Consider the following 23183-nt stretch of genomic DNA (forward strand, 5'->3'; position numbering starts at 1 on the left):
GCCCAGCTTGCTGAGACCCTGGGCTCAATCCTCAGAACTACAGGTAGAACTAAGCATCAAAAAGCCCTTAACCTACTCTTGGATCATCTCCTAAGTTAATTATGAAATGTTTGTTACTTTATGTTTTATTTTGTGCGTATGGGTATTTTGCCTGCATGTACGCTATGTATGCTATGTACCACTTGCATGCCTGGTGCCCAAAGAGGCGTAAGAGGCTATCTGATCCTCTGGAACTGCAGTAGCAGGCAGTTTTTTGTGAGCTGACATGGGGGTGCTGGGTATTGAACCCAGGTCCTCTGGAAGAGCAATCAATGCTCTTAACAAGCTGAGTCATCTCTCCAGTCCTACATTTAAATGAACTCATTTTAACAAAAAACTTGAATCTCTTTTTTCTTAGACTCCCCCTCAACCCCTCAAGACAGGGTTTCCCTGTGTATCCTTGGCTGTCCTGGAAGTCATTGTGTAGACAAGGCTGGCTTTGAACTCACAAAGATCCGCCTGCCTCTGCTTCCTGAGTGCTGGGATTAAAGAGGTGCTCCATCACACTCAGCTTACAACAGTTTTGTGTATAATTTGTAGGATTCAGTTTCCTCCTTCTACCATGTAGGCTGTAGAGCTCAAACTCAAGCTACTTTAAGAGTTGGCTGCAAAGCTGGACGTGGTGGTGCACACTTTTAATCCCAGCACTCGGGAGGCAGAGGCAGGCAGACATCTGTGAATTCGAGGCCAGCCTGGTCTACAAAGCAAGTCCAGGACAGCCAGGGCTACACAGAGATACCCTGTCTCGGGGGGGGGGGGGGGGGGGGGGGGGAAGAAAACTTAAAAACTGCACATTTTAAGGATCTGTGTTTTTAACATGAAAGAACAAATGATAGTTTATTAAACTACTTAATGCTTGCACACAATACATACTTTAAACTGCCAAGATTTTTGATAAGTGCAATACAATTTTCAAATAAGCATAGTATAACTTTAAATATTACATCATTCAGAATCATGTTGGAAAACATTAACTTGTAAGGGATTACACCAATGTACATTTACTGTCTGTAGCAAAACTGGGTCCCTGGTGATGTCTCAGCATATGGATGGTTCCTCTACTGCCTGGGCGCCCTCTGTGACAGCTTTGATACACTTGGCCATTGTCTGTGAGGCTCTGCTAATTGAATCTGAAAGACATTGAGAACATGCATTTTGTTAACACAACTTCTTTTGTTGTTTTTGAAACTGTACCAGATTTCAGGGCAGACTCAATAGCCTTAAACTTGGGGTGATCCTCCTACCTCAGAATCCTAAGTGTTGAGATTAAAGGGAGGAGCCACTATGCCAAGTTTTTGTTGATGTGCTTTTAGAACACATACCAAAAAATGTAACGTTGCACATATTCAAGGACAAAAGGCAGAGCCGAGCATGGTGGCACACGCCTGTAATTCCAGCACTCGGGAGGCAGAGGAAGGCAGATCACTGTGAGTTCGAGGCCAGCCTGGCTACACCAGGACAATCAAGATAACAAAAAGAAATCCTGTCTTGAAAAACTACAAAAAAAATGAACAAAGAACAAAAGGCTGCAAGGCTGTACTGCAGCTGTAGGTAAGCAATACATTTTGAACATATGCTCTTTACTGGAAGTTTTTTGAGCTAGGGTTTTATGTATCTCTGGCTGTTTATGAAGCCAAGAGTGACCTAGAACTTTGATCTTCTTGCTTTACCTCCTGCTTTCTGGCTAACTGCTTTTTCCTCCCCTCCCCACAGACAGAGTTTCTCTGTGTAGCCTTGGCTGTCCTGGAACTCGCTCTGTAGACAAGGCTGGTCTTTAACTCACAGAGACCTACCTGACTCTGTCTCCCAAATCCTGGGATTAAAGAGGTGCACCACCACCGCCCAACTGGCTAACTACTTTTATTCTTTAACAATCATTAAGTAATCACATAAGAGCTAGCTAACATGCCAGGCATAGTGGGGCACGCCTTTAATTCTAGCACTCAAAAGGCAGAGGCAGGCGGATCGATGTTAAGTTCAGGGCCAGCCTGGTCTACAAAGTGAGTCCAGGAGAGCCAAGGCTACACAGAGAAACCCTGTCTCCAACCCCTCCCCCCAAAAAAGCTAGATAACATTATTAAAAAAACAAAACAAAGACTGGAGAGATGGCTCGGAGGTTAAAAGCACCATCTGTTCTTCCAAAGGTCCTGAGTTCAATTCCCAGAAACCACATGGTAGCTCACAACCATCTATAATGAGACCTGGTGCCCTCTTCTGGTGTGCAGGCACACATGGGGGCAGAATACTGTATAAATAACAAATAAATAAATAAATCTAAAAACCAAAACAAAACTGAAAGATAGGAAATTCTTTCAAATCTAGGGAAAAAAAACTGCACAACACAGTTTATCATCTAGATGTTGTAGTCCATGCTCACAGTCCTCCAGCATGCCACAAGCTGAGACGGGAGGACTGAGGTCAACCTGGGCTACACAGAAGCATTTAACAAACAAACGAACACCTACCCATGGGCTGGCAAGACAGTTTGATCTCTGTATCCCAAAGTAAAAGCTTGATGTACAGGCGCACATCAGTAATCCCAACACTCCTATAGAAAACTGGGTCCTGGAGACTAAGACCCTGTAGCTTGGACTAGCTAACCTGGACCACAAAGCATGCCAGAAACAGCAAAAAAACCTCTGCTTCAGCATAACAGACAGAGAGCACTTGCTTCGGAAATCTGTTCTTTGACCTACCTACATAAACTCTATTTCTAGTTACAATAGAGTAAAAGTAATTTTTTAAAAAGCACCAGATGATGGTGGTGGCGCACGCCTTTAACCCCAGCACTCAGGAGGCAGAGGCAGGAGGATCTCTGAGCCTATGCCCCGCCTGGTCTACAAAGTGAGTTCTGAGACAGCCAGGGCTACACAGAGAAACCCTGTGACAAAAAACAAATATTTTAAAAACAAAAAACAAAAAAAAAAAACAAAAAAAAACAACAACAACAAAAAAAAAAACAAATATTTTGTCTTTAGTTATTTAACTATGTACTAAAAATGAAGTGTACACTATTGTATGGATAAATCTTATAGTATGCAACAGCTTTAATCAAGAAATCAAAACAATCCTTTTGTTTGTTTAAATAAACCTATGTGTATGTATACTCATGAAAAATAATGGACCAAATGTTAAAATTGGTTGTACTTTTGGGGGGGGGGGTGATCAGGATCACAGTTATTTTTCTTCTTTTTATTTTTGTTTTTTCAATTGAGCCTTGCTATGTAGCCCAGGCTGGCCTTGAATCCTGCAAACCTCCTGCCTCAGCATCTTGCATGCTGGGATCAGAGGCATTATGCATCACTATGCTTAGCTTAAAAAAAAAAAAAGCTAAAACTTGTGTCTGTGTACTTGAGCACACATGCACGCGCGTGTACTGCTTATTCAAGTCAGGGTCTTACTATATGGCTGAGTTTAACCTTGAACTCTGTAGTCTCCTGTAACCCAAGTGCTAAGGCTCCAGGTGTAAGTCACCATGCCCAGCAAAAACTGCCAATGTTTGAATCCATGGAAATCATCTGACCCCCAAGAGCCAGAAGTCATAGTAACGTTTCATTGATTTTCTGCTTGGTTGTGTATTCTATAATGATCCCAACTTGTATTTGTTAAGAAAAACAAAAACACAAATACACTTTTGTTTAGGAATCTATGGAGGCGGTGGCACACACATGTCAATGTCTGTGTGGAGGCCAGAGGACAACTTTCGGGATTTGGTTCTCTCCTATTGTGGGTCAGGTTACACAGCAAGCTCCTTTACACAATAACCATCCTGCTGGTCCTGATCCCAACACTCCTGTCATATCACAGAAATAACTCATTAATAAGTGGTAATTTAAGAATGTATAAAACAGGGGCTGAAGGAGTTCAAGAGTTAAGATCATTTGCTCCTCTTGCAGAGGACTGGGATTCAGTTCCATGCACCTACATGATGGCTCACAAATGTCTCTAACTCTAGTCCCAGGGGAATGAATGCTAACTAGTGTGTGGGAGGCCCAGGTTGGGTCTCTAGCACCATATAAATTATGGTGGTGCCAGCCTGTCATCTCAGCACTCAGGTGGAGTGAGCAGGAAGATTATAAGTTCCAGGTTATTCTCTACTATGACGTAAGTTGAAGGTCAGCTTGGCTACATAAGATCCAGTTTCAGAATAAACAAGCACAGCCGGGCTGTGGTGGCACACCCTTTAATCCCTGCACTTGGGAGGCAGAGGCAGGAGAATCTCTGAGTTCCAGGCCAGCCGGGTCTACAGAGCGAGTTCCAGGACAGCCAGAGCTATTACACAGAGAAAGCCTGTCTCGAAAAACCCAAAACAAACAAACAAACAACCCCCCAAAAGCAACAACAAAACAGAATAAACAAGCAAATAAATGTATGTATGTGCCAGGCGTGGTGGCACACTCCTTTAATCCCAGTACTCTGGAGGCAGAGGCAGGCGGATTGCTGTGAGTTCGAGGCCAGCCTGGTCTACAAAGTGAGCCTAAAACAGCCGAGGCTACACAAGGAAACCCTGTCTCGATAAACCAAAAAAAGTATGTATGCATCCCCCCATGGCTTTTAGGCAGGAAATTATTTACATATCAACTATCTCATACCTTTATCTACTCTTGTCTAATCTACAGAAAATGCATTTCACGTAGTCTGCATTCCTTAAAAAACATTCTAACAATTTACATCAGAAGCCCTGTTTAACATACTTCATATTCAAATATTTTGAATGTGCATCTATAATTTTCAGCAAACCTTGAGAGTTCTTTTTAGTACTTTTAAAAATTCTCCCTAAATTTCTATTCAGTAATTTTTCTTACAGTAGTAAAATTTTACATTTAAAATCTGTTAAATCTTTTGGGTGTTCAAACTTTGCTTACATGTCAGAAACATACAAAATGCAGGACTAGAGCTATAGCGCTCATCTTTAACAGGTACACCATGAGCACTGAGGCCCAGCCCTGCCCACTAAATTACATTAGTTTAAATGTCTGACAATTTCAGATTAGAAGACAGTGAGATGGCTTAGTAGACAAAGGTGCTTGTCACCAAAAGCTGACTCGAGTTGGATTCCCACAGGTTGTTCTCAGACCTCCACACTCTTCATGGTGAGGGTGTGCTTGCCCACACACAAATAAATAAATGAAAAAAGGCCAGGATCTTGACACTGATAGCAAACAGTGCTAAGCAAAGCCAGCTTTCCAGTTGAGGAGGCCCCCTGCTTCTCTCTGAGTAGTTGGTAACCAAACTAACAGTTACTTACCTGTCATATAGAAGTCTTTTATAGTTAGCTGAGGTGGAACAAGTGGGTCAGCAAGAAGCTCCTGGTTCACTAGCTGAAAAGATAAGAGACCAGTAATTGTACCAAAAATCAGTACTACTGTGCCAAGATATACACCATTAGGGGAAACTGCACACTCGCAATCTTTTACCTTGGCAAGCTCACTTGCTTCTTGAAAGTAATTAGCTCCTTCAACATCATCGTATCGAACAAGATTAGGAGAGACCTCTTCTAGACGGTTCCTCACTTGATCCAGAGTATCATATGGAAGAGTGACACCTGCAATCTACAACAGATCAGACCCACCGTGACATACAGCTTTACTACTTAGATGTGTCAGAGTTGGTGCAGGCCTCGGGCCCACACGGTGCAGGGATGGAACAACAGACTCCCTCAGGATGCCCTTTAAACCTCCAAATACATGCTGCAGCATGCATGGCCCAGAACCCAGTACAGTAAATGTCATTTAACTGAGTGAGATGCTGCGGGCCTTTAATCCCAGCACTTGGGAGGCAGAGGCAGAGCAGCCTGGACCACAGAATGAGTTCTAGGGCAGCCAAAGCTGCACACAGAGAAACCCTGTCTCGAAAAACTTAAAAAAAAAAAAAAAGGAAAAAGTCAGGGTTGAGGTTTAGGACGTACATCAGACCAGGCTCAATTTTCAGCACCAAAAAAAAAAAAAAAAAAAAAAAGGAGAGGGGGGGCAAAATAATTCATAATTGCAGCTATGATGGAACAGTATTACTAAAAACAAAACAAAAAAAACAACCCCCCCAAAACCCTATTAGTATCTTTTAGCATACAATCTTTTTCCCTCTTAAAAATTATTTATTACCTTTTTGTGTATCTGTTTTGCCTGTATGCATATCTGTATACCACACAGAAAAGTATGTCAAATCTCCTAAAACTAAAATTACAAATTATTGTGAGCCACCCTGTGGGTGCTCTTAACCACTGAGTCACCTCTCCAAATCAGATAGATCTTTCAAGGAAGCAGCAGGTACGGAATGCAGACGTCAAAAATTCTAACTCACAAGATCTGTCACCAAACTAATTTATCTGTAGAACGTGTCTCTGTAGCAGAGAGAATACTTAGCAAGTGTATGCTATTATAGAATTATAGAGACGATGCTAGACTAAATACCAGTACTTCCAGCTTGTTATTAATCTACAATAAAAGCACAAATTTTAGTTCTTCATTTCCTGAACACTTTATCTCCTACACAACCAGGTCATAGAAACCCTCCCTCATTTTAGAGAAAAAAATTTCCTTTAGTTTAAAAATAACTTAAAGAAGCTAATGTGTCTGCTATCCCTTAAGCTCAGTGATAGAGCCTCTGCTGCGTATCTGTTGGAAGCTCTGGGTCTATCTCCATCACCACAAGCTATATACATATAAGCAAGCACTCTACCAACTGCACTATATCCCCAGCTGCTTAATAGATATTAGCGGACAAAAAAGACTTCAAAGAAACGCCTCAAAATTAATACCTCAGAGAGCGCCCTTATGATTTTCCAGTCTTCCCTTGCCAAGCCCGGAGGTGTCACTGCTACTTTGGTTTGCTGAGCTCTGCCCTCAGTGTTGACATAAGTAGCAGACTTTTCTGTGTAAGCAGCCCCTGGGAGAATAACATCAGCTATGGGAGCACCAACATCACCATGATGCCCTGTGAGGAGAAAAACAGTGAGCCACGTTTTAGTAGAAACTGGACTAATACATCTGAAGTAGTGGTACACATCTGTAATCTCAGTACTGGGCCTGCAGGAGAGTCCTGAGGTCAGTATAAGGTACACAATTAAGACTGTCTCAAAAACTGTCACCACCACATCAAAAACAATCCAACACAGGGCTGGAAAGATGGCTCAGCGGTTAAGAGCACTGGCTATTCTTCCAAAGGACCGGAGTTCAATTCCCAGCACCTACATGGCAGCTCACAACTGTCTGTAACTCCAAGATCTGACACCCACACAGACATACATGCAAGCAAACATCAATGGACATAAAATAAAAACAAATTATTAAAACGAAAACAAGCCAACACAACATATACTGGATACTATTATATGTGAAGACAATATAGCTCCTTTTAGCTCCCATTTTTATTTTTATAGTTCTGGACATCAAACCTGCCTCATGCAAACCATGGAATTTATTTACCACTGAACTACACTCTTAGCTTGGATTAGGGCACACACCACCACTAGCTGGCTTGAACTACATTCTTTTTTGGAGAGGTGGGGGGTTTAACATTTATTTGCTTGTTTTATGTACATTGGTGTTTTGTCTGTATATGTCTGTATGAGGGTGTCAGGTCCTCTGTAAGTGGAGTTACATATAGTTGTAAGCTGCCATATAGGAGCTAAGAATTGAACCCAGGTCCTCTAGATAACCAGTACTCTTTAACTGCTGAGCTATCTCTCCATCTCCCCTGAATTACACTTAAAAGAAATTTCTTTTTATTTTGTGTGCATTGGTATTTTGCCTGTATGCATGTCTTTGTGAAGGGGCTGGCTCCCCTGGAACTGGAATTACAGACAGGTGTGAGCTGCCACGTGGGTGCTGGGAACTGAACATGGGTCCTCTGGAAGAGCAGTCAGTGCTCTTAATCACTGAGCTATGTCTGCAGCCCTGAACTACACTCTTATTTTAAAAGCAATGAAAGGGCAGATGTGGTGGCACATGCATTTATCCCAGCACTTGGGAGGCAGAGGGAAGAGGATCTATGTGTTTAGTCCAGCCTGGTCTACAAAGCAAGTTCTAGGACAGCCAGGGCTACAATAGAGAAACCTGTCTGGAAAAGCTCCCCCCCACCCCACCCCAAAAGGCCTCTAAACAAGCAACAAAAAAAACCATGTGATATACTGCATGTCCTGTAAGTCAGAATCCAAGTGGTTAAATTTTACAGTTTAGTCAGACGTGGTGGTTCATGCCTGTAATCCCAGTGCTTACAAGGTGGAGGCAGGAGGATCAGGAGTTTAAGGTCATTCCCAGCTAAGTATTCAATTAGAGGTCAACCTGAGCTACATGAGACCTTGTTTCAAAAACAAATTACAAAAAGTATCTTGTACTACTAAAGTTATTTTCTCTAACAACAATATAATGACAGTATATTACTAAATAATGATGCTAAGTATTCTGATACTCATGTTGTCTCTGCTGGCCTCAAACTTTCAATCTTCCTATCTCAGCTTCCTAGGACAGAAATTACAGGTGTGCACCTGAAAGGTGACTACTGTTTAACATTCCTCTTAATGAGTAGCCAACTCCAGCCATTCCTGTTACTGAGCATTCAGGTTGCCTTAACTCTTTAGTTCTTAAATAAGATCAGGCAAGAAATCTTTTAAAAAATTATTTTGTAAAAAAATATTATTTTGTATGTATGTATTTTGCCTTCATGTGTATCTGTGTACTACATACATGCCTGGTGCCCTCTGAGGCTAGAAGAGGCTGTTGGAGGCCCTGGACTGGAGTTACAGACAGTTGTGAACAGCCATGCTGGTGCCTAAAATCCATCTAGGCTATCTGAAGAATAGCCAGTGTTCCTAGCTGCAGAACCATATCTCCAGGCCATTAGGTAATAACATCAAATATAATAATGGGTTTTTAAGAACTGCCTCAAACTCTTGTCTTCTTGCCTCATCCCCCAGGGCTGGGATCATGGGCATATGCCACCCCTCTAGGCAACAAACAGATTTTGTTTATTTGTTTGTTTGTTTAAATAAGGCTTATTATAAAAAAAAAAAAAACACTTGCAAATAAAAAAAGTCACATATTCAGATTAAGCAGATTCAAAGTATATACACTTCAGTGAACTTCTATACTGTCAGAACAGCTATTCAGAACAGAAGCTATGTATATCAAATAGCTTTTAGTATACACTTTTGTTTCTAGTGCTATGGTGCTACTTACCTTGGTAAACAATGAAACAATCCTTTGGCAAGTCCTGCCGTGTGATACAACCTCCATCTGCTCCCAGGAGAAACAGCACTTTGGGAGGGTTCTTCCTAATTGCATCTACACCAGGTTTATAGCCAAGGTCCAAAGCAGCTACCTGGCTTGCAATCCTATAAAACAATTATGGAATTTCAAATATACATGCAGCATTTTCAGTGTAAGTAATTTGAGTAATCACAGGAATAATTTCTTTTATATTCAGTTCTTTTTTTGTTTTGTTTTGTTTTGTTTGAGACATGTTTCTTTGTGTAATAGCCCTGGCTATCCTGGAGCTCTCAGAGATCCATGTGCCACTACCACCTGGCCTTTATTCAATTCTTACCCACTTAAATATAGCATGCACAGCATAGTGTCTCTCTTTTTCTTTTTAAGTTTTTTCAGACAGGTTTCTCTGTGCAGCCTTGGTTGTCCTGAAACTCACTCTGTAGACCAGGCTGGCTCAAACTCAGAGATCCAGCTGCCTCTGCTTCCCAAGTACTGGGATTAAAGGCGTGTGCACCATCAGATCTAGCCTTTTCTTCCTTTTCCTGTGGCTTTGGAGATTGACCCTATCTTGTGTGTGCTAGACAAGTACTGTAAAACAGTGAGCTTCACATCCTCCTCCTGACACTGTTTTTCATGAAATAACATGCAAGAGTCACAGCTAAGAGAAGGGCTGCAAGTTTGAGGGCAACCTGTCCAGGCAATATAGCAAGTTCAAAGCTATCCAGAGATACAGTAAGAACCTGCCTCAAAAAAAAAAAAAAAAAAAGGCTGGGTGTAGTGGTGTATGCCTTCAATACTAGCACTTGGGAGGCAAAGGCAGGGGTATCTCTGTGAGTTCAAGGCCAGGCTGGTCTATAAAGTGAGTTTCAAAACAGCCAGGAAGCCAGGCACAGTGGCACATGCCTTTAATCCCAGCATACGGGAGGCAGAGGCAGGCGGATCACTGTTGAGTTTAAGGCCAGCCTGTCTACAAAGCAAGTCCAGGACAGCCAAGGCTACACAGAGAAAGCCTGTCTCGAAAAAACAAAAAAACCAATCAACCAAACAAAACAGCCAGGGCTCTAATATTAGAGAGAAAACCAGTCTCAAAAAAACAAAAAACAAACAAAAGGCAAAAAGAAAATTGCAGTGCATCCTTTTATCCCAGCACTCAGGAAGCAGAGGTGGGTGGATTTCTGTGGGTTCGAAGCCAGCCTGGTCTACCAAGTGAGTCCAGGACAGCCAGGACTACATACAGAGAAACTCTGTCAAGAAATACTGCCCCCCCAAAGAAACAATTGTTATACATTATTATAGAAAATAATGATTGAGATCTTTTGTTTATTTTGGCTTTTTAAAAAATTGGTTTCTATTCATTTGTCCTGATTTTCTTTCTTATTTTCAAGAGAAAGAACATTAGTTGGGGGTGGTGAAGTGGGAGGTGGAGAGAGGACTTGGTAGTAGAGGAAGAGAAAGAATATGATCAAAACATATTGTATGAAAGACACTATTAAGGAAAAAAGTTCATAAAGAACTTCCAATTATAGACAGAAATCCTTATTTGGTAATGAAAACAAGCTAAAGCACAACACAAAGTTGTAGTCACAGTATAATTTTAACTATATACCTACAACAATTACACAGGGGAAAGACTAGAAGGAAAGGAACAGAAATTATCTTTAGATCATGAAATAACCACTTCATTTCACACTTTGCTCTCTTTTCAGCTTTCCTAAAATAAATTAGTACAATTGGAATGTTTACAAAAAAAAAAAATCTCTTTAGCTAAAGTCTCATTGTATGTTATATTTTTATCATTTCATCAAAGTCAGAGGACTCACTGTACTTCTAAAATTAAGGACAAAAAATATGATACAGATTGAAAAAAAAAAACATAGTCTCACATATCCCATGCTAGTCTCAACTTCACTGTATAATGGAAGATAACTTTAATCTCTGACCCTCCTGCCTCCACCCTGGCTGGAGTTACAGTGTGTGTCCCTGCATCCAGTTTTTTATGTGGCATGGGAGAATATATCCAGGGCTTCATGCATGCCAGACAAATCTCTACCAACTAAGATTGCTGTTAAGATTGCTGTTTTGGCTACAATGCACATACATGACTTTCATGTCACTCACTTTCCACTCTGCCCTATCTTTCCCTTCCTTGATAATTTCTTTTACTGTTACTCATTAACCTGCATTATTCTTAAAACATCTTACATTTTATATCTGCAACGGGAATAATGTTTCTAAATGCTGTTTGTACATATAAACAGGACAAGTAAATCAGGAATGAACACACATACACACACTCACTCACTTGAATTTTCTAGTATGTAAAACAATCAACAAACCTATGCAGAATATTCATAATTTTCCAGTCTGCAGCAACACCACTCGTCACCCGAATCTTTTGTGCAATGCTGGACACAGCTGCAAGAATTGCTGCTCCATCATTTCTCTGGAGTGCAGAACTGCCTAAAACCACCATTGGTTTTTTAGCTTCCTTTAAGACCTATTTTAGAACAAAACAAAACTAAACTGTGATCTTAAAACCTTGCAAGTATAAGCTAATCATCTAACCGTACTTGCACCCACATGTTTTTCCAAGTTTAGGGATCCAACAAAGAATCATTAATTTTCCTAACAACATCTGAGTTAATAAAAACAGCTTGGCAATGTTACTGTGAAAAAGCTTAATATCACATAAAACAGATTTTATACAATTAAGCATTGGGAATGAAAAATTATAGCCAAGTGTCCTCTGAGTGGAATGGACACAGGCAGGTCTCACACACCCTGGGAAATGTCCCTAGATACTCAAAGGCTACTTGAAGACCCAAGGAGTGGTGATGTGTGCACTTGGGATGCAGAAGTAAAGGGATCATTAGGTTCGAAGCCAGCCTGATCTACATAATGAATTCCAGGCTAGCCAGAGCTACAGAGCAAACCCAGTGTCCAAACAAACAAGAAGAATAAACAAGTTAAAACACAAAAGAAGAAAGTATGATGAAGTGTCACCATCTACTACTTCCTGTACTCACCAAGACCAAGACAGAAGAGAAAGGAGAGAGAAAGCAACAGAGCATTCCTAAAGCAGTGAAGACTTTGCTTTACCCACAGTAAGGGTGTGAGTCTCAAGCAGATAGGAAACCACAGGCTAGGTGGAGATTAGTAAGCAGAACTGAGGAACAAACAGCGTACATGTCACTATTAAAAACAGTAAACTAGGGCTGGAGAGATGGCTCAGAGGTTAAGGGCACTGAGCCCTTCCAGAGGTCCTGAGTTCAATTCCCAGCAACCACATGGTAGCTCACAATCATCTATTAATATGGTCTGGTGCCCTCTTCTGGCATGTAGGCATACATGCAGGCAAAGCACTGTAAACATAATAAAATAAAGAAATCTTAAAAACCAAAACAAAACAATAAACTAAAGGAGTTAGAACAGTGGGTCTTGGCCAGCAGCAGGAGCTCAGTTCCCAGCACCCACACTGCAGCTCACAACTGTCTCTAAATCCAGTTCCAGGGGACCAGACACCCAATGCACATAAAAATAAATAAATCTTTAAAAATAATAACTAGAAAACAACAACAGTAGAAATGTATAGCTTAGACGCACCTGGCTGAATGTATGGTTCCCTGAAGCGATTGCTTGCAGAATTTTAGGAGAGTCCCCTAGATGTTCATATCTGTAAGTGAGGTCCACTGGAGTGCCTATGAGGGCCACTTTTAAGTCATTATGAAGCCAGCTGAAACAAAATCAAGTTTAGAGCCAAATAAGTTAAGCACAGCCTTTGGTCTCAACAATTCTAAGTCCTACCACTATTTACAACCACAAAATGTCAAAAGCACAAAAGAATTCACAGAAAATTTAATCTTAATAGATATAATGTAATGTGTACCTTTCAAAATAAGTATTGTCAGAACAATTCGGGGAAACAGTTTGTTTTGTGGGAATCCTCAATACAAGTCTAATGTAATCAAAGACTATTTCTGAAGAGCTGACCTGTAGGTTATAATTCTCAGTACTCGTGCAGCAGTCATTCCTCAAATATCCCCGAAAATAAAAAGTCATTATTTATTCCTTACAGCAGAGTACTACGAAGCTACCTCCTTTAAACCTATTGGTTTTCTGTTGTTGTTCTGTTTTTTATTTTTTTATTTTTTTTTTGAGAGAGAGAGGGTTTCTGGCTGTGCTAGAACTCACTCTGCAGACCAAGTTGCCTCAAACTCCGAGATCTGCCTGCTTCTGCTGGGATTAAAGGTGTGCATGACTACCAACTGGCGACTATCCTTCGAAGCTATTTGTTGTGTGGCTTGTTTGTCTGCAGCAGTACTAATTTTTATCTGTCATTCTGAAATAGCAACTCCTTCTTTCCCTCTCAACCATCTCCCAGATTAGATAATAATCTAGATAGATAAACAGCCACACCAATAAGTGTCACAACACATGCGGAAAAAGACTGGGGATGGGAGGTGTTCTACAAAATAACTATCCTGTACTTTATAAATAAGTGAAACGGGGTGGGGGAAGGGCTGAAGAGATGACTCAGAGGGTAAGAGCACTCACTGGCTGCTCTTCCAAAGGTTCTGAGTTCAATTCCCAGCAACCACAAGGTGGCTCACAACCATCTATAATGAGATCTGGTGCCCTCTTCTGGCCTGCAGGGGTACATGCAGGCAGAGTACTCTATATATGATGAATAAAATCTTAAAAAAAAAAAAAAAGTAAAAAGGGTCGGAAATGTCATAATATTGATTGCAATGTGTGATTCTAGATGAATGCTTCTAACAGAAATTTTGGTTTCTTTGTAAACTCAGGTATGTTATGTTAATATGTTTTTGTTTTAATCTCAAGTGTGGGATTTTAGTTTGGGCTTTACTATGTCCACAGCTGATAACTGTCTCCTGCAGGGCTTGGTCTTTGCCAGATAGTAAAGGCCTGCCTCTGCAGCAGGAAGAGGGGTGTGGCTAAGGACTCAGAGAGATGCATAGGAGAGCCCAGAGAGAGAGAGAGTGTGTGGCGTGCAGTGGTGGCATGTGGCAGTTTGGAGAGACTAGACAGTTTGTCAGCTTGGAGATAGACTGAGAGAGACATTTCAACACAGAGAAACTGCTCCGTTTGCTGTTGATGGAGACTGGTACTGTCCCAAAAGAACCGGATTGAACCTCCACAACCGGGAGAAGTAAAGGGGTCTGTGCCCCCTCTCTTTCCACTAATCTTTCTCTCTTACCCAGGGTTAAGGGTTGGTGGAATGGAGGTAGAGGCTTCAAAACCCCAAATAAAATAGAGTTTTAAAAAAGAGAGTCAACAGATGCTGGACAAGAATAAAATTCTGGGGTCTGGAGTGGTGGCTCAGTGGTTAAGAGCACTGTCTGCTTTTCCAAAGGACCCAGGTTCAATTCCCAGCATCCACATGGCAGCTCACAACTGTCTGTAATTCCAGTTCCAATGGCTCTGACACCCTCACACCAATACACATAAAATAAAATTAAAAAAAAAAAAAAAAAGAATAAAACTGCTATGAAAGATGGGGCTAGGGACATAGTTCCGTTGGTAGGTGCTTCCCTAGTATGCAAGCTCTTATAATACAGTTGAGTCTGGCCTTGAACTTTCAATGAAATTTGAGGTGAGCTTGAACTGATCCTTCCATGTCCACCTCTCCTGGTGAATTATAACCATGTTTGCTTAAACTTTATTTTATGTGTGTATATGTATGTGTGCTGTTTTAAGTGAAAATCCCAAACATTTTATTTTACCAATAAATTTAATCCCTAAAGACAAAAATCAGAGGGTGGGGCTTGCAAGAAGGCTCTGCAGGTTAAGGCACTTGCCACCAAGTCTGACAAACTCAATTCAATGCCTGGAACTCACTCTTCTGGGGCAAGGAAGACACCAGCTCCCGAAAGCTACCCTCTGATTACCACATGTACACTTCACCACGACATGTTCATGGCCACATTATGGTGCAGGGCTTGGATCCCACTGTGATCCTGAGACTGTGAACTGTAAAACCCTATCTTTGATTCCATTGTGATCCCTGAGGTTGTGAACTATAAGTCCCTGTTTCTTGTGGTTGAGCCCTAACACACCTTTAATTCAAGAACCTTCTGTTTATTATAAACAGGTGATTAAGTGTGGTTCAGCCAGCCCTAGCACGCACCTTTAATCCAAGAGCTTTCTGTACACAAGACTTAATAAAGACAACCCTAGGTCAAGAGGAGCAAGAAACCAGCTGACAGGGATTGAAGAGCAGGAGGGACTTTGAGTTGAGGGGTATTTAAGACAGCCTATAGGAGTAGAAGGAGATCTTAGCTCTTAAGCTCCTCAGTTGCTTGGCCTTTGGTTTCCTGGCTTTGAGCTAGCATGCCCTGGCCATGGGTTTTTTGGCCTTTTCTTCCTGGCTGTCAGCTGAGCTAGAGAGCCTTTTGGGCCTTTTCCATTTGGACATGAGCTGAGTAGGAAGGTCAGCTGGGTACTTTCTCTGCCTCTCTGAGCTAGCACCACAGCATCTGGCTCCTCAGTCTTTATTGGTAAAATGTTTGGGATTTTCACTTAAAACAGCACACATACATATACACACATAAAATAAAGTTTAAGCAAACATGGTTATAATTCACCAAGAGAGGTGGACACTGAAGGATCAGTTCAAGCTCACCTCAAATTTCATTGAAAGTTTAAGGCCAGACTCAACTATATTATAAGAACTTGTTTAAAGAAAAGAAAAAGTATAGGACCTGTACCTGCCTATAATACCAGCACTTGAGATAAAGACAGAGGATCAGGAGTTCAAGGTTCAGTTTGACTATACAGTGAGCTTCAGGCTAGCCCGGGCCACCTGAGACCCTGTCTCAATAACAAAGAAACCAGGTGGGGTGATACATGTTTTTAATTCTAGCAATCAAGAGGCAGAGGCAGGCTGATCTCTCTAAGTTCTAGGTCAGCCTGGTCTACAGTGAATTTCAGGCCAGCCAGGGCTATGTAATGAGACCAACTCAAAATAAACAAACAAACAAACATCCTAACAAAATAAACCAAAAGCTAGAGAAATGGCTCAGACTGGCTGTTCTTCCAAAGAACCCAGGTTCAATTCCCAGCTCACAACTGTCATAATTCCAGTTCCATGGGATCTGACACTCTCATACAGACATACATTCAGGCAGAACACCAATATACATAAAATAATAAATAAATTCTAAAAAAATTTTTTGAAAGACAAGGAGGTAGAATAGAATAAATCTGTTAGACATTTTCCCCTCCTCTAGTATCACCACAACTAACACTAGGAATCACCTAAAATACCATTTCATATATAAAACAAAGACAATAACATATTTTTGAAGTTCTTATTAAGTAAGAATTAAATTAAATTACTTACCTCTTTCGAATTCTAGCATTAAATAGCGGTGCCTCAAAACGTGGATTTGTACCAATTAGCAGAACAATATCTGCCTCTTCCACACCAGCAATTGTAGTATTGAGAAGATAATTAGAACGTAAATCTGTGCTAAAAAAAAAAATATATGACTTAAGTCTGGGAAGAAAAACAAACAATAACAACATAAAATTATGCAAGTAAACTTAATACATGCTAAGTATCCAGATTATTCTCTTATCATAAATCCTAAGCACTCTCACTTTTCATAAATTATGTCTACCTTTTGGTTTGTTTACGAGACAAGGTCTCACTTTACAGCCTAAACTGGCCTTGAACTTGAGCAGTTCTCCTCTCAGCCCTCCAAGTGCTAGAGATTACCACGTGAGCCACAGGTCAGGCAGGTATGTCTAAATGAGGTGAAACTTATTACCATGTATTAGCTATACATAATAGGTTTAGAATCCCAGTTTCATACATGTGTAAGGAGCAATGTGATCATATCCACCACTCATTACCCTGCCACCTGCTAATCTACCTCTTCTCCAATAGACCCTTTCCACTTTCATGCTATTTGGTTTTGACTTTTATGTGAAAGTACATTGGTATGTTAGAGAAATCGCAGTGTGTCAAAAATTGAACATTGATGCTACAGATGTGTTGTTTTTTGTTTTTCAAGACACAAGGTTTCTCTGTGTAGCCCTGGGTGTCCAGGAGTTCACTCTGTAGACCAGGCTGGCCTTGAACTTATAGATCCACCCACCTCAGTGCTGGGATTACAGCTGTACACCACCACCACCTGGCCAGATGTGGTTGTTTTAAGTAACTAAAAAGGAGAATGTGGCTAAGTACAGTAGCACGCATCTTTAATCCAAGCACTTGAAGTTAAAGACAGAAAGTTCCTCTGCTATAGAGTTCAAGGCCAGCCTGGACGACAAGAGACTCAAAAACAAAACCTAAAGCAGCTCCTGGAGCACAGCTTAATGTTTCTCACCCAGCTCCTTCAGTGGGGAAGACTTCTTCAGTGCACAGGTTGTCAGCGTCTACTCTATTAAGCAGATCTTTCAGAGCTACTAAGGCTTCAGCATCCACCAAACCACCTGCGATTGCTGCCACATCCTTGCCCTGAAAGCTCTGTAACTAGAAAGAGAGAAAAGGGCATTACTAAGAAACCTACAGTCAGCAAAGACCACAATTGTTTAGAAAATAAAGCAAGTCACTTTCAAGTACCAAGAGTAATGAGTGACAGGACACACCAGCTATCTTTCCTGGATAGTGTAGCAGCCACCCCACATCATGGCAGATCCTTTTTATAGCAAATGGAAAGACAAACCACACTGGACACAAAGCAGACAGAGATCGTGGGAACCACAGCCACAACAGATACATCTACATCATGGCTCCTACATCTGCGGCTCAGGGAACACCACAGAAGAGAAGGTAGAAAGATTCTAAGAGGCAGAGCACCAGGAAATGCCTGCCATAGAAATGGCAGCATAAACAAGACCTGAGCAATTTCAATACCAACAGATATTTTAACATGGAAGGGAAAAGACACCTGTAGACAAAGAATTATAGGCAACTACTCACTTCTGGGAGTATAAAAGAATTAGCTCCTCTCAGAAAATGAACCCCCTTATTGGATTTCAGTAAAGAGCAGTCAGACTTAAAATCATATATATACAAACAAACAAACATACAAACATGCTATATACATACAGGTATGTATGTAACAACTATACTCAAGCAATGTCTTCCAGACACAATAGGACTGACACACATATGAACTCAGAAACCAAAGCAGGTATAAGACCAACACAGGTTCAAGGCAGATAGAATCCCAGCATTGAGAGCGGGAAATGGACACAGCCCACCTTAATCAGGAAGCTATTAGCAGTTGATACTTGCTGGCAAAGGGAAAATCAGTTTTCTCCAGGTGAGTTTCACTAATTATATTAACCATACTTCAGGACAGGCCTCATGCCCAGGAGTAGGTGGCCAACACAAAACAAACTTAATGGGGAACTGGAGAGAGGGCTCAGCAGTTAAGAGCAGTGGCTGCTCTTCCAGAGGTCCAGAGTTCAAAACTCAGCAACCACATGATGATTCACAAGTATCTATAATGCAATCTGGTGCCCTCTTCTGGTGTGCAGGTGTACATGCAAGCACAACGCTATATAAATAATAAATCTTTAATTAAAAAAAGAAGGAATTGTACATTTTCTTTGCCAAATTCATCACTACAACATACTGAGCAATACACAGAACAAAAAAACAGTAATTCACATCTGAATAAAGTGTTACAGTATTCACCAGTTGAAGCATGAGCCACAGCAGTATGTGTGTGGGGCCAAGGTGAGCGATTCTAATGTGACTGGAAGCTGTATATTTTATCTTTAGGAAGAACGGAGCTTCAACATGACTCTGGAGACTAAAAGTCAGGGAGGCCTAGTTACCTAAATGCACCCTCTTCTAAAGTACCTGCTGTTCCCTCTACAGTGTCTTTCATCAGGGGGCTTTTATTCTGTTGTTTTCCCTTTTATTGCCTGCTGCAAATTAGACCGGGGCTTTGTACATGCTAAGCACACTCAATACAAGTGAGTTACACCCCTCCACCTTTGCTCTGGCAAGCTCATATTCATTCTTGCACTTTGTTCCAGAATCACTTTCTTTAGGAAGGCATCTTGATACCACAGTTTTGGTTAGGTACCCCACACCTATTATGTGTTTTCTCTGTATTAGTCCTGGTACAACAATACTTACGCCTCTTTCAATAGCATAACAAGGTACAATGCAGGGAGCAAATGTCAGTGGTCTATGGGTTATATTCTAGAATGTATTAGCATAATATCTGAGATATAGCTTTGAAAAATGTCAAATAGAGGCAAATTATAATCTTGGCAAGAAAGGAGGCAAGAATGGGTGTAGTGGTGCACACCTTTAATCCCAGCACTCAGAAGGCAGAGGCAAGCAGAGCTCTGTGAGTTTAAGGCAGGCCTGGTTTACATGGTGAGTTCCAGGTCAGCCAAAGCTATACAATAAAATCCTTACCTAAAAAAAAAAAAAAAAAACTTAAAGAAGCTGAGCGTGGTGGGAGACGCCTTTAATCCCACCACTCAGGAGGCAGAGGCAGGAGGATCTCTGAGTTCGAGGCCAGCCTGGTCTACAGAGCCAGTCCATATCAGCGAGGACTACACAGAGAAACCCTGTCTCAAGAAAACAAAAACAAAAATAAAAACCAAAAACTTAAAGAAAGAGAGAAAGGGAGGAGGAGAAAACAAGCACGCAGTTGAAAGAAAAAGATGTGCCTTGTCCTCATGGCAACATTGTTTCTTGGAAACTACACACTATTAATTCTACATCTCAATTTTTACCATTCCAGCTACGCGCGAGAGTGCATCTTCCCAGGAGGTATAAGTCAAAAGCCCTTTTTCATTTCTGACCATTGGTTCAGTAAGTCTTTGACGTTTTAGTCCATCATAGGCAAATCTAGACAAAAAAGATCACATAATATGTAGAATATTGCTAAGGAGAACCAAAATATGTTCTTTAAATAGAAAATTACCTAAAGTGTCAAACAGAGTAAGAAACACCTAAGATACGCACGCTGGCAATAGATAGATCTGCCTTAGCTGGGCATGGTGGTGCACACACCTTTAATTCCAGCACTCAGGAGACAGAGGCACGCTGAGTTTGAGGTCAGCGTGGTCTACAAAGTGATTCCAAGACAGCCAAGAAAGACATCTTAAAAGAAAAGAATAGAAAAGAAAAATCTCCCTTTCTTTCTCCAAGTACTGGAGACTGAAATCAGGGCCTCGAACGTATCAGGATGGGCTATGCCCAGTCCCTTGCGTTTTTATTTTGAGGCAAAGTCTAAGTCCCCCAGATTGGCCATGAATTTCAGATCTTCCTGATTTAGCCTCCAAGCAGTTTAGACTACAAGCTTACGTCACCATGCCCAGCATTTATACCTATAAACATTGATTTCCCCCCCCCATTCTCTTTACAAAACCTCTGATTTTTCAACAGTTTCTATCATTTTACAACATAAAAATATCCATTAAAAATGAGCATAAGGGGTCTGGAGAGATAGCTCAGAGGTTAAGAGCACTGGCTGCTCTTCTGAAAGTCCTGAGCTCAATTCCCAGCAACCACAGGGTGGCTCCAACCATCTATAATGAGATCTGATGACGGGAGATGGCTCAGTGGAAAGAGCACTTCTTGTTTTTACAAAAAATATGAGTTCAATACCTGACATCCACATGTTGGCTCACAACCATGCATAACACGGTGGTGCACAGATGTCTAAAGGAGCAACACTCATATGCATAAACCAAACCAAAAAATAACCAAAAATTTGTATATCAACTGTAAAAATTAAGACAGACAATACCTGGTTTTATCAGAGATCCATTCTTCATTTATATCTTCATGCATTCGTGGCAAAATCCTCATTACCTCTCCAGTTCTTGTGCTAACCACAATGTTACTTCCTACTGCATCCATTACATCAATGGACTCCGTCTTTCTGAGAAAATGAGCATACATTTATGTTGCTAGCCCGAAGAGCAACAAGAGTTCTGTTACTTCCCTATCAAATTTCCTTTATTGATACTTTGAGACAGGTCTTAGGAGCCCAGGCTGGCCGAAGCCCACTAGGTAAAAGATGACTCTGAAGTGATCCCGCAGTGTCTACATCCCAAGTGTTGGGATTACAGACATGTAATACCAGATCTACTTCCCTTTCTAAACTCTAAAAAAATAGTAGAACTTAGAAGAATAGCAATAAACTCCCCCCCTTTTTTAAAAAACACAGGGTTTCTCTGTGTGGCCCTGGCCGTCCTGGACTCACTTTGTAGACCAGGCTGGCCTCCAACTCAGAGCGCCATCTGTCTCTGCCTCTGGAGTGGTGGGATTATAGGCGTGCGCCACTGTGCTCGCGCACCTCCATACTTTAATCACATTATTTGACAATCCAGTTGGGCTGCTGTTAGTCAAAGGCACCAGCAAATCAACCACTCCAGAAAGCAGAAACAAAGTTCAACAAAACCAGTAAGGACAAAAAATTCCTCCCAAATACCATGTTACCACTTCCACACCTAAATATAACAAGTTTTAATGCATAAAAATTATTCTGTGGGGCTGAAGAGAGAGTTTAGTGGTTTAAGAGTACTTATTGCAGCTGGGCTGTGGTGGCGCAAGCCTTTAATCCCAGCACTTGGGAGGCAGAGGCTGGTGGATCTCTGAGTTTGAGGCTAGTCTGGTCTACAAAGCGAGTCCAGGACAGCCAAGGCTACAAAAAAAAAAAAAAAAAAAAAAAAAAAAGGACTTATTGCTCTTGCACAGAACCTGAGTTTGGTTCACAGCACCCACATGGTAGCTCACCACTGTCCAACTCCAATTTCAAAGGATTCATTGCCCTCTTCTGGCCTTTTTAGGCACCTGCATGCACACAGGGTACATCCATAACACAGACCCACACACATACACATAAAATAAAATAAATCTAAAGCCAACTGTTTTGTGGTGCTGATGGGATGGTTTAGTAGATAGAGCAAGCATGAGGACCAAAATTCACACTCTTAGCACCCATATGAAAGCCAGGAGGACATGGCAGACTGGCTAGGAGTGGAGGATGGAGGGTTGGGTGGGGGACCAGGAAAACTGGCTAGACAGAATAGGAGGCAACAGTTGGCAAGCTTCAGGCTCAGGAAGAAATGCTGCCTAAGTAAATTGAGCGAAAGAAGAATCAGGAAGATACCCAATGTCAACATCTGGTGTGTGTACACACACACACACACACACACACACACACACACACACACACACACACACACGCCCCAGACTACCCTAAAAAATCTCTAATGGCTGGGTGTGAATGGAATACAACACAATTCCAACACTTAGAAGATTTCTGTGAGTTCAAGGCCACTCTAGTCTATATAACAAGTTGCAGGACAGCCAGGGCTACATAAAGAGACACTGCCTTAGGAAAATAAAAACAAACAGAAAAGTCTGTAATGGTCTAGCTCGATGCTGCTGCTCCTGACTCTCTCATTAAAGGCTAGCACCTTGGCATATACAAGTTTTTCTTAATCTTAGAAAGAAACTATAATTAACTTGTAGAGTTCTATCCTACCTTTCAATTTAACTAGTTAATTTCCAATAAAACATTTTCATAGGCTGGGTCAGATAGTTCAATCAGTTGGTACAGGCTGCACAAGTCTAAGGACCTGAGTTCCACGGCCCAAAGCCCACATAAAAAGCCGAGCGTGACAGTGATGCCTGTAATCTCAGCACTACAGAGGCAGAAGCTGGAGGATCCCTAGGCTAGCCACATCAGTGAGTTCTAGGTTCAGTAAGAGATGCTGTCTTAAGAAATAAGGTGGTGGGGTTGGGACTTAAAAAAAAAAAAAAAAAAAAGAAAGAAAGAAAGAAGGTGGTAAGAAATTAAAGTCACCTGATATCCTCATCTGCCTCCATACATACAACCCTCCTCTCCATACACATTTTTACTTAAGCAAACATAAATATGTAAATCAAAAGCCGGCAGTGTCACATGCCTGTAATCCCAGCAG

At 41.3% G+C, this 23183-nt stretch overlaps 1 protein-coding gene across 2 annotated transcripts in view; it reads right to left on the bottom strand.

Moving 5' to 3' along the window:
• Positions 1-1028: 1028 nt before the first annotated feature.
• Ndufs1 (NADH:ubiquinone oxidoreductase core subunit S1) overlaps positions 1029-23183 on the bottom strand; it is a 37714-nt gene continuing 15559 nt past the window's right edge. For both annotated transcript variants that reach the window (XM_051153927.1, XM_051153928.1), the window contains exons 9-19: positions 20999-21133; positions 19980-20094; positions 17600-17745; positions 16609-16737; positions 12849-12978; positions 11582-11742; positions 9216-9370; positions 6797-6972; positions 5457-5591; positions 5288-5360; positions 1029-1169 (exon numbers count right to left, since the gene is read on the bottom strand). In XM_051153927.1, coding sequence (XP_051009884.1) covers positions 1078-1169; positions 5288-5360; positions 5457-5591; positions 6797-6972; positions 9216-9370; positions 11582-11742; positions 12849-12978; positions 16609-16737; positions 17600-17745; positions 19980-20094; positions 20999-21133 — 1447 coding nt within the window. In that variant the 3' untranslated portion in view covers positions 1029-1077. The remainder of the gene's footprint in view (positions 1170-5287; positions 5361-5456; positions 5592-6796; positions 6973-9215; positions 9371-11581; positions 11743-12848; positions 12979-16608; positions 16738-17599; positions 17746-19979; positions 20095-20998; positions 21134-23183) is intronic.

The sequence above is a fragment of the Acomys russatus genome, chromosome 12 (genome assembly GCF_903995435.1).
Source record: "Acomys russatus chromosome 12, mAcoRus1.1, whole genome shotgun sequence".
NCBI classification, from domain to species: domain Eukaryota; kingdom Metazoa; phylum Chordata; class Mammalia; order Rodentia; family Muridae; genus Acomys; species Acomys russatus.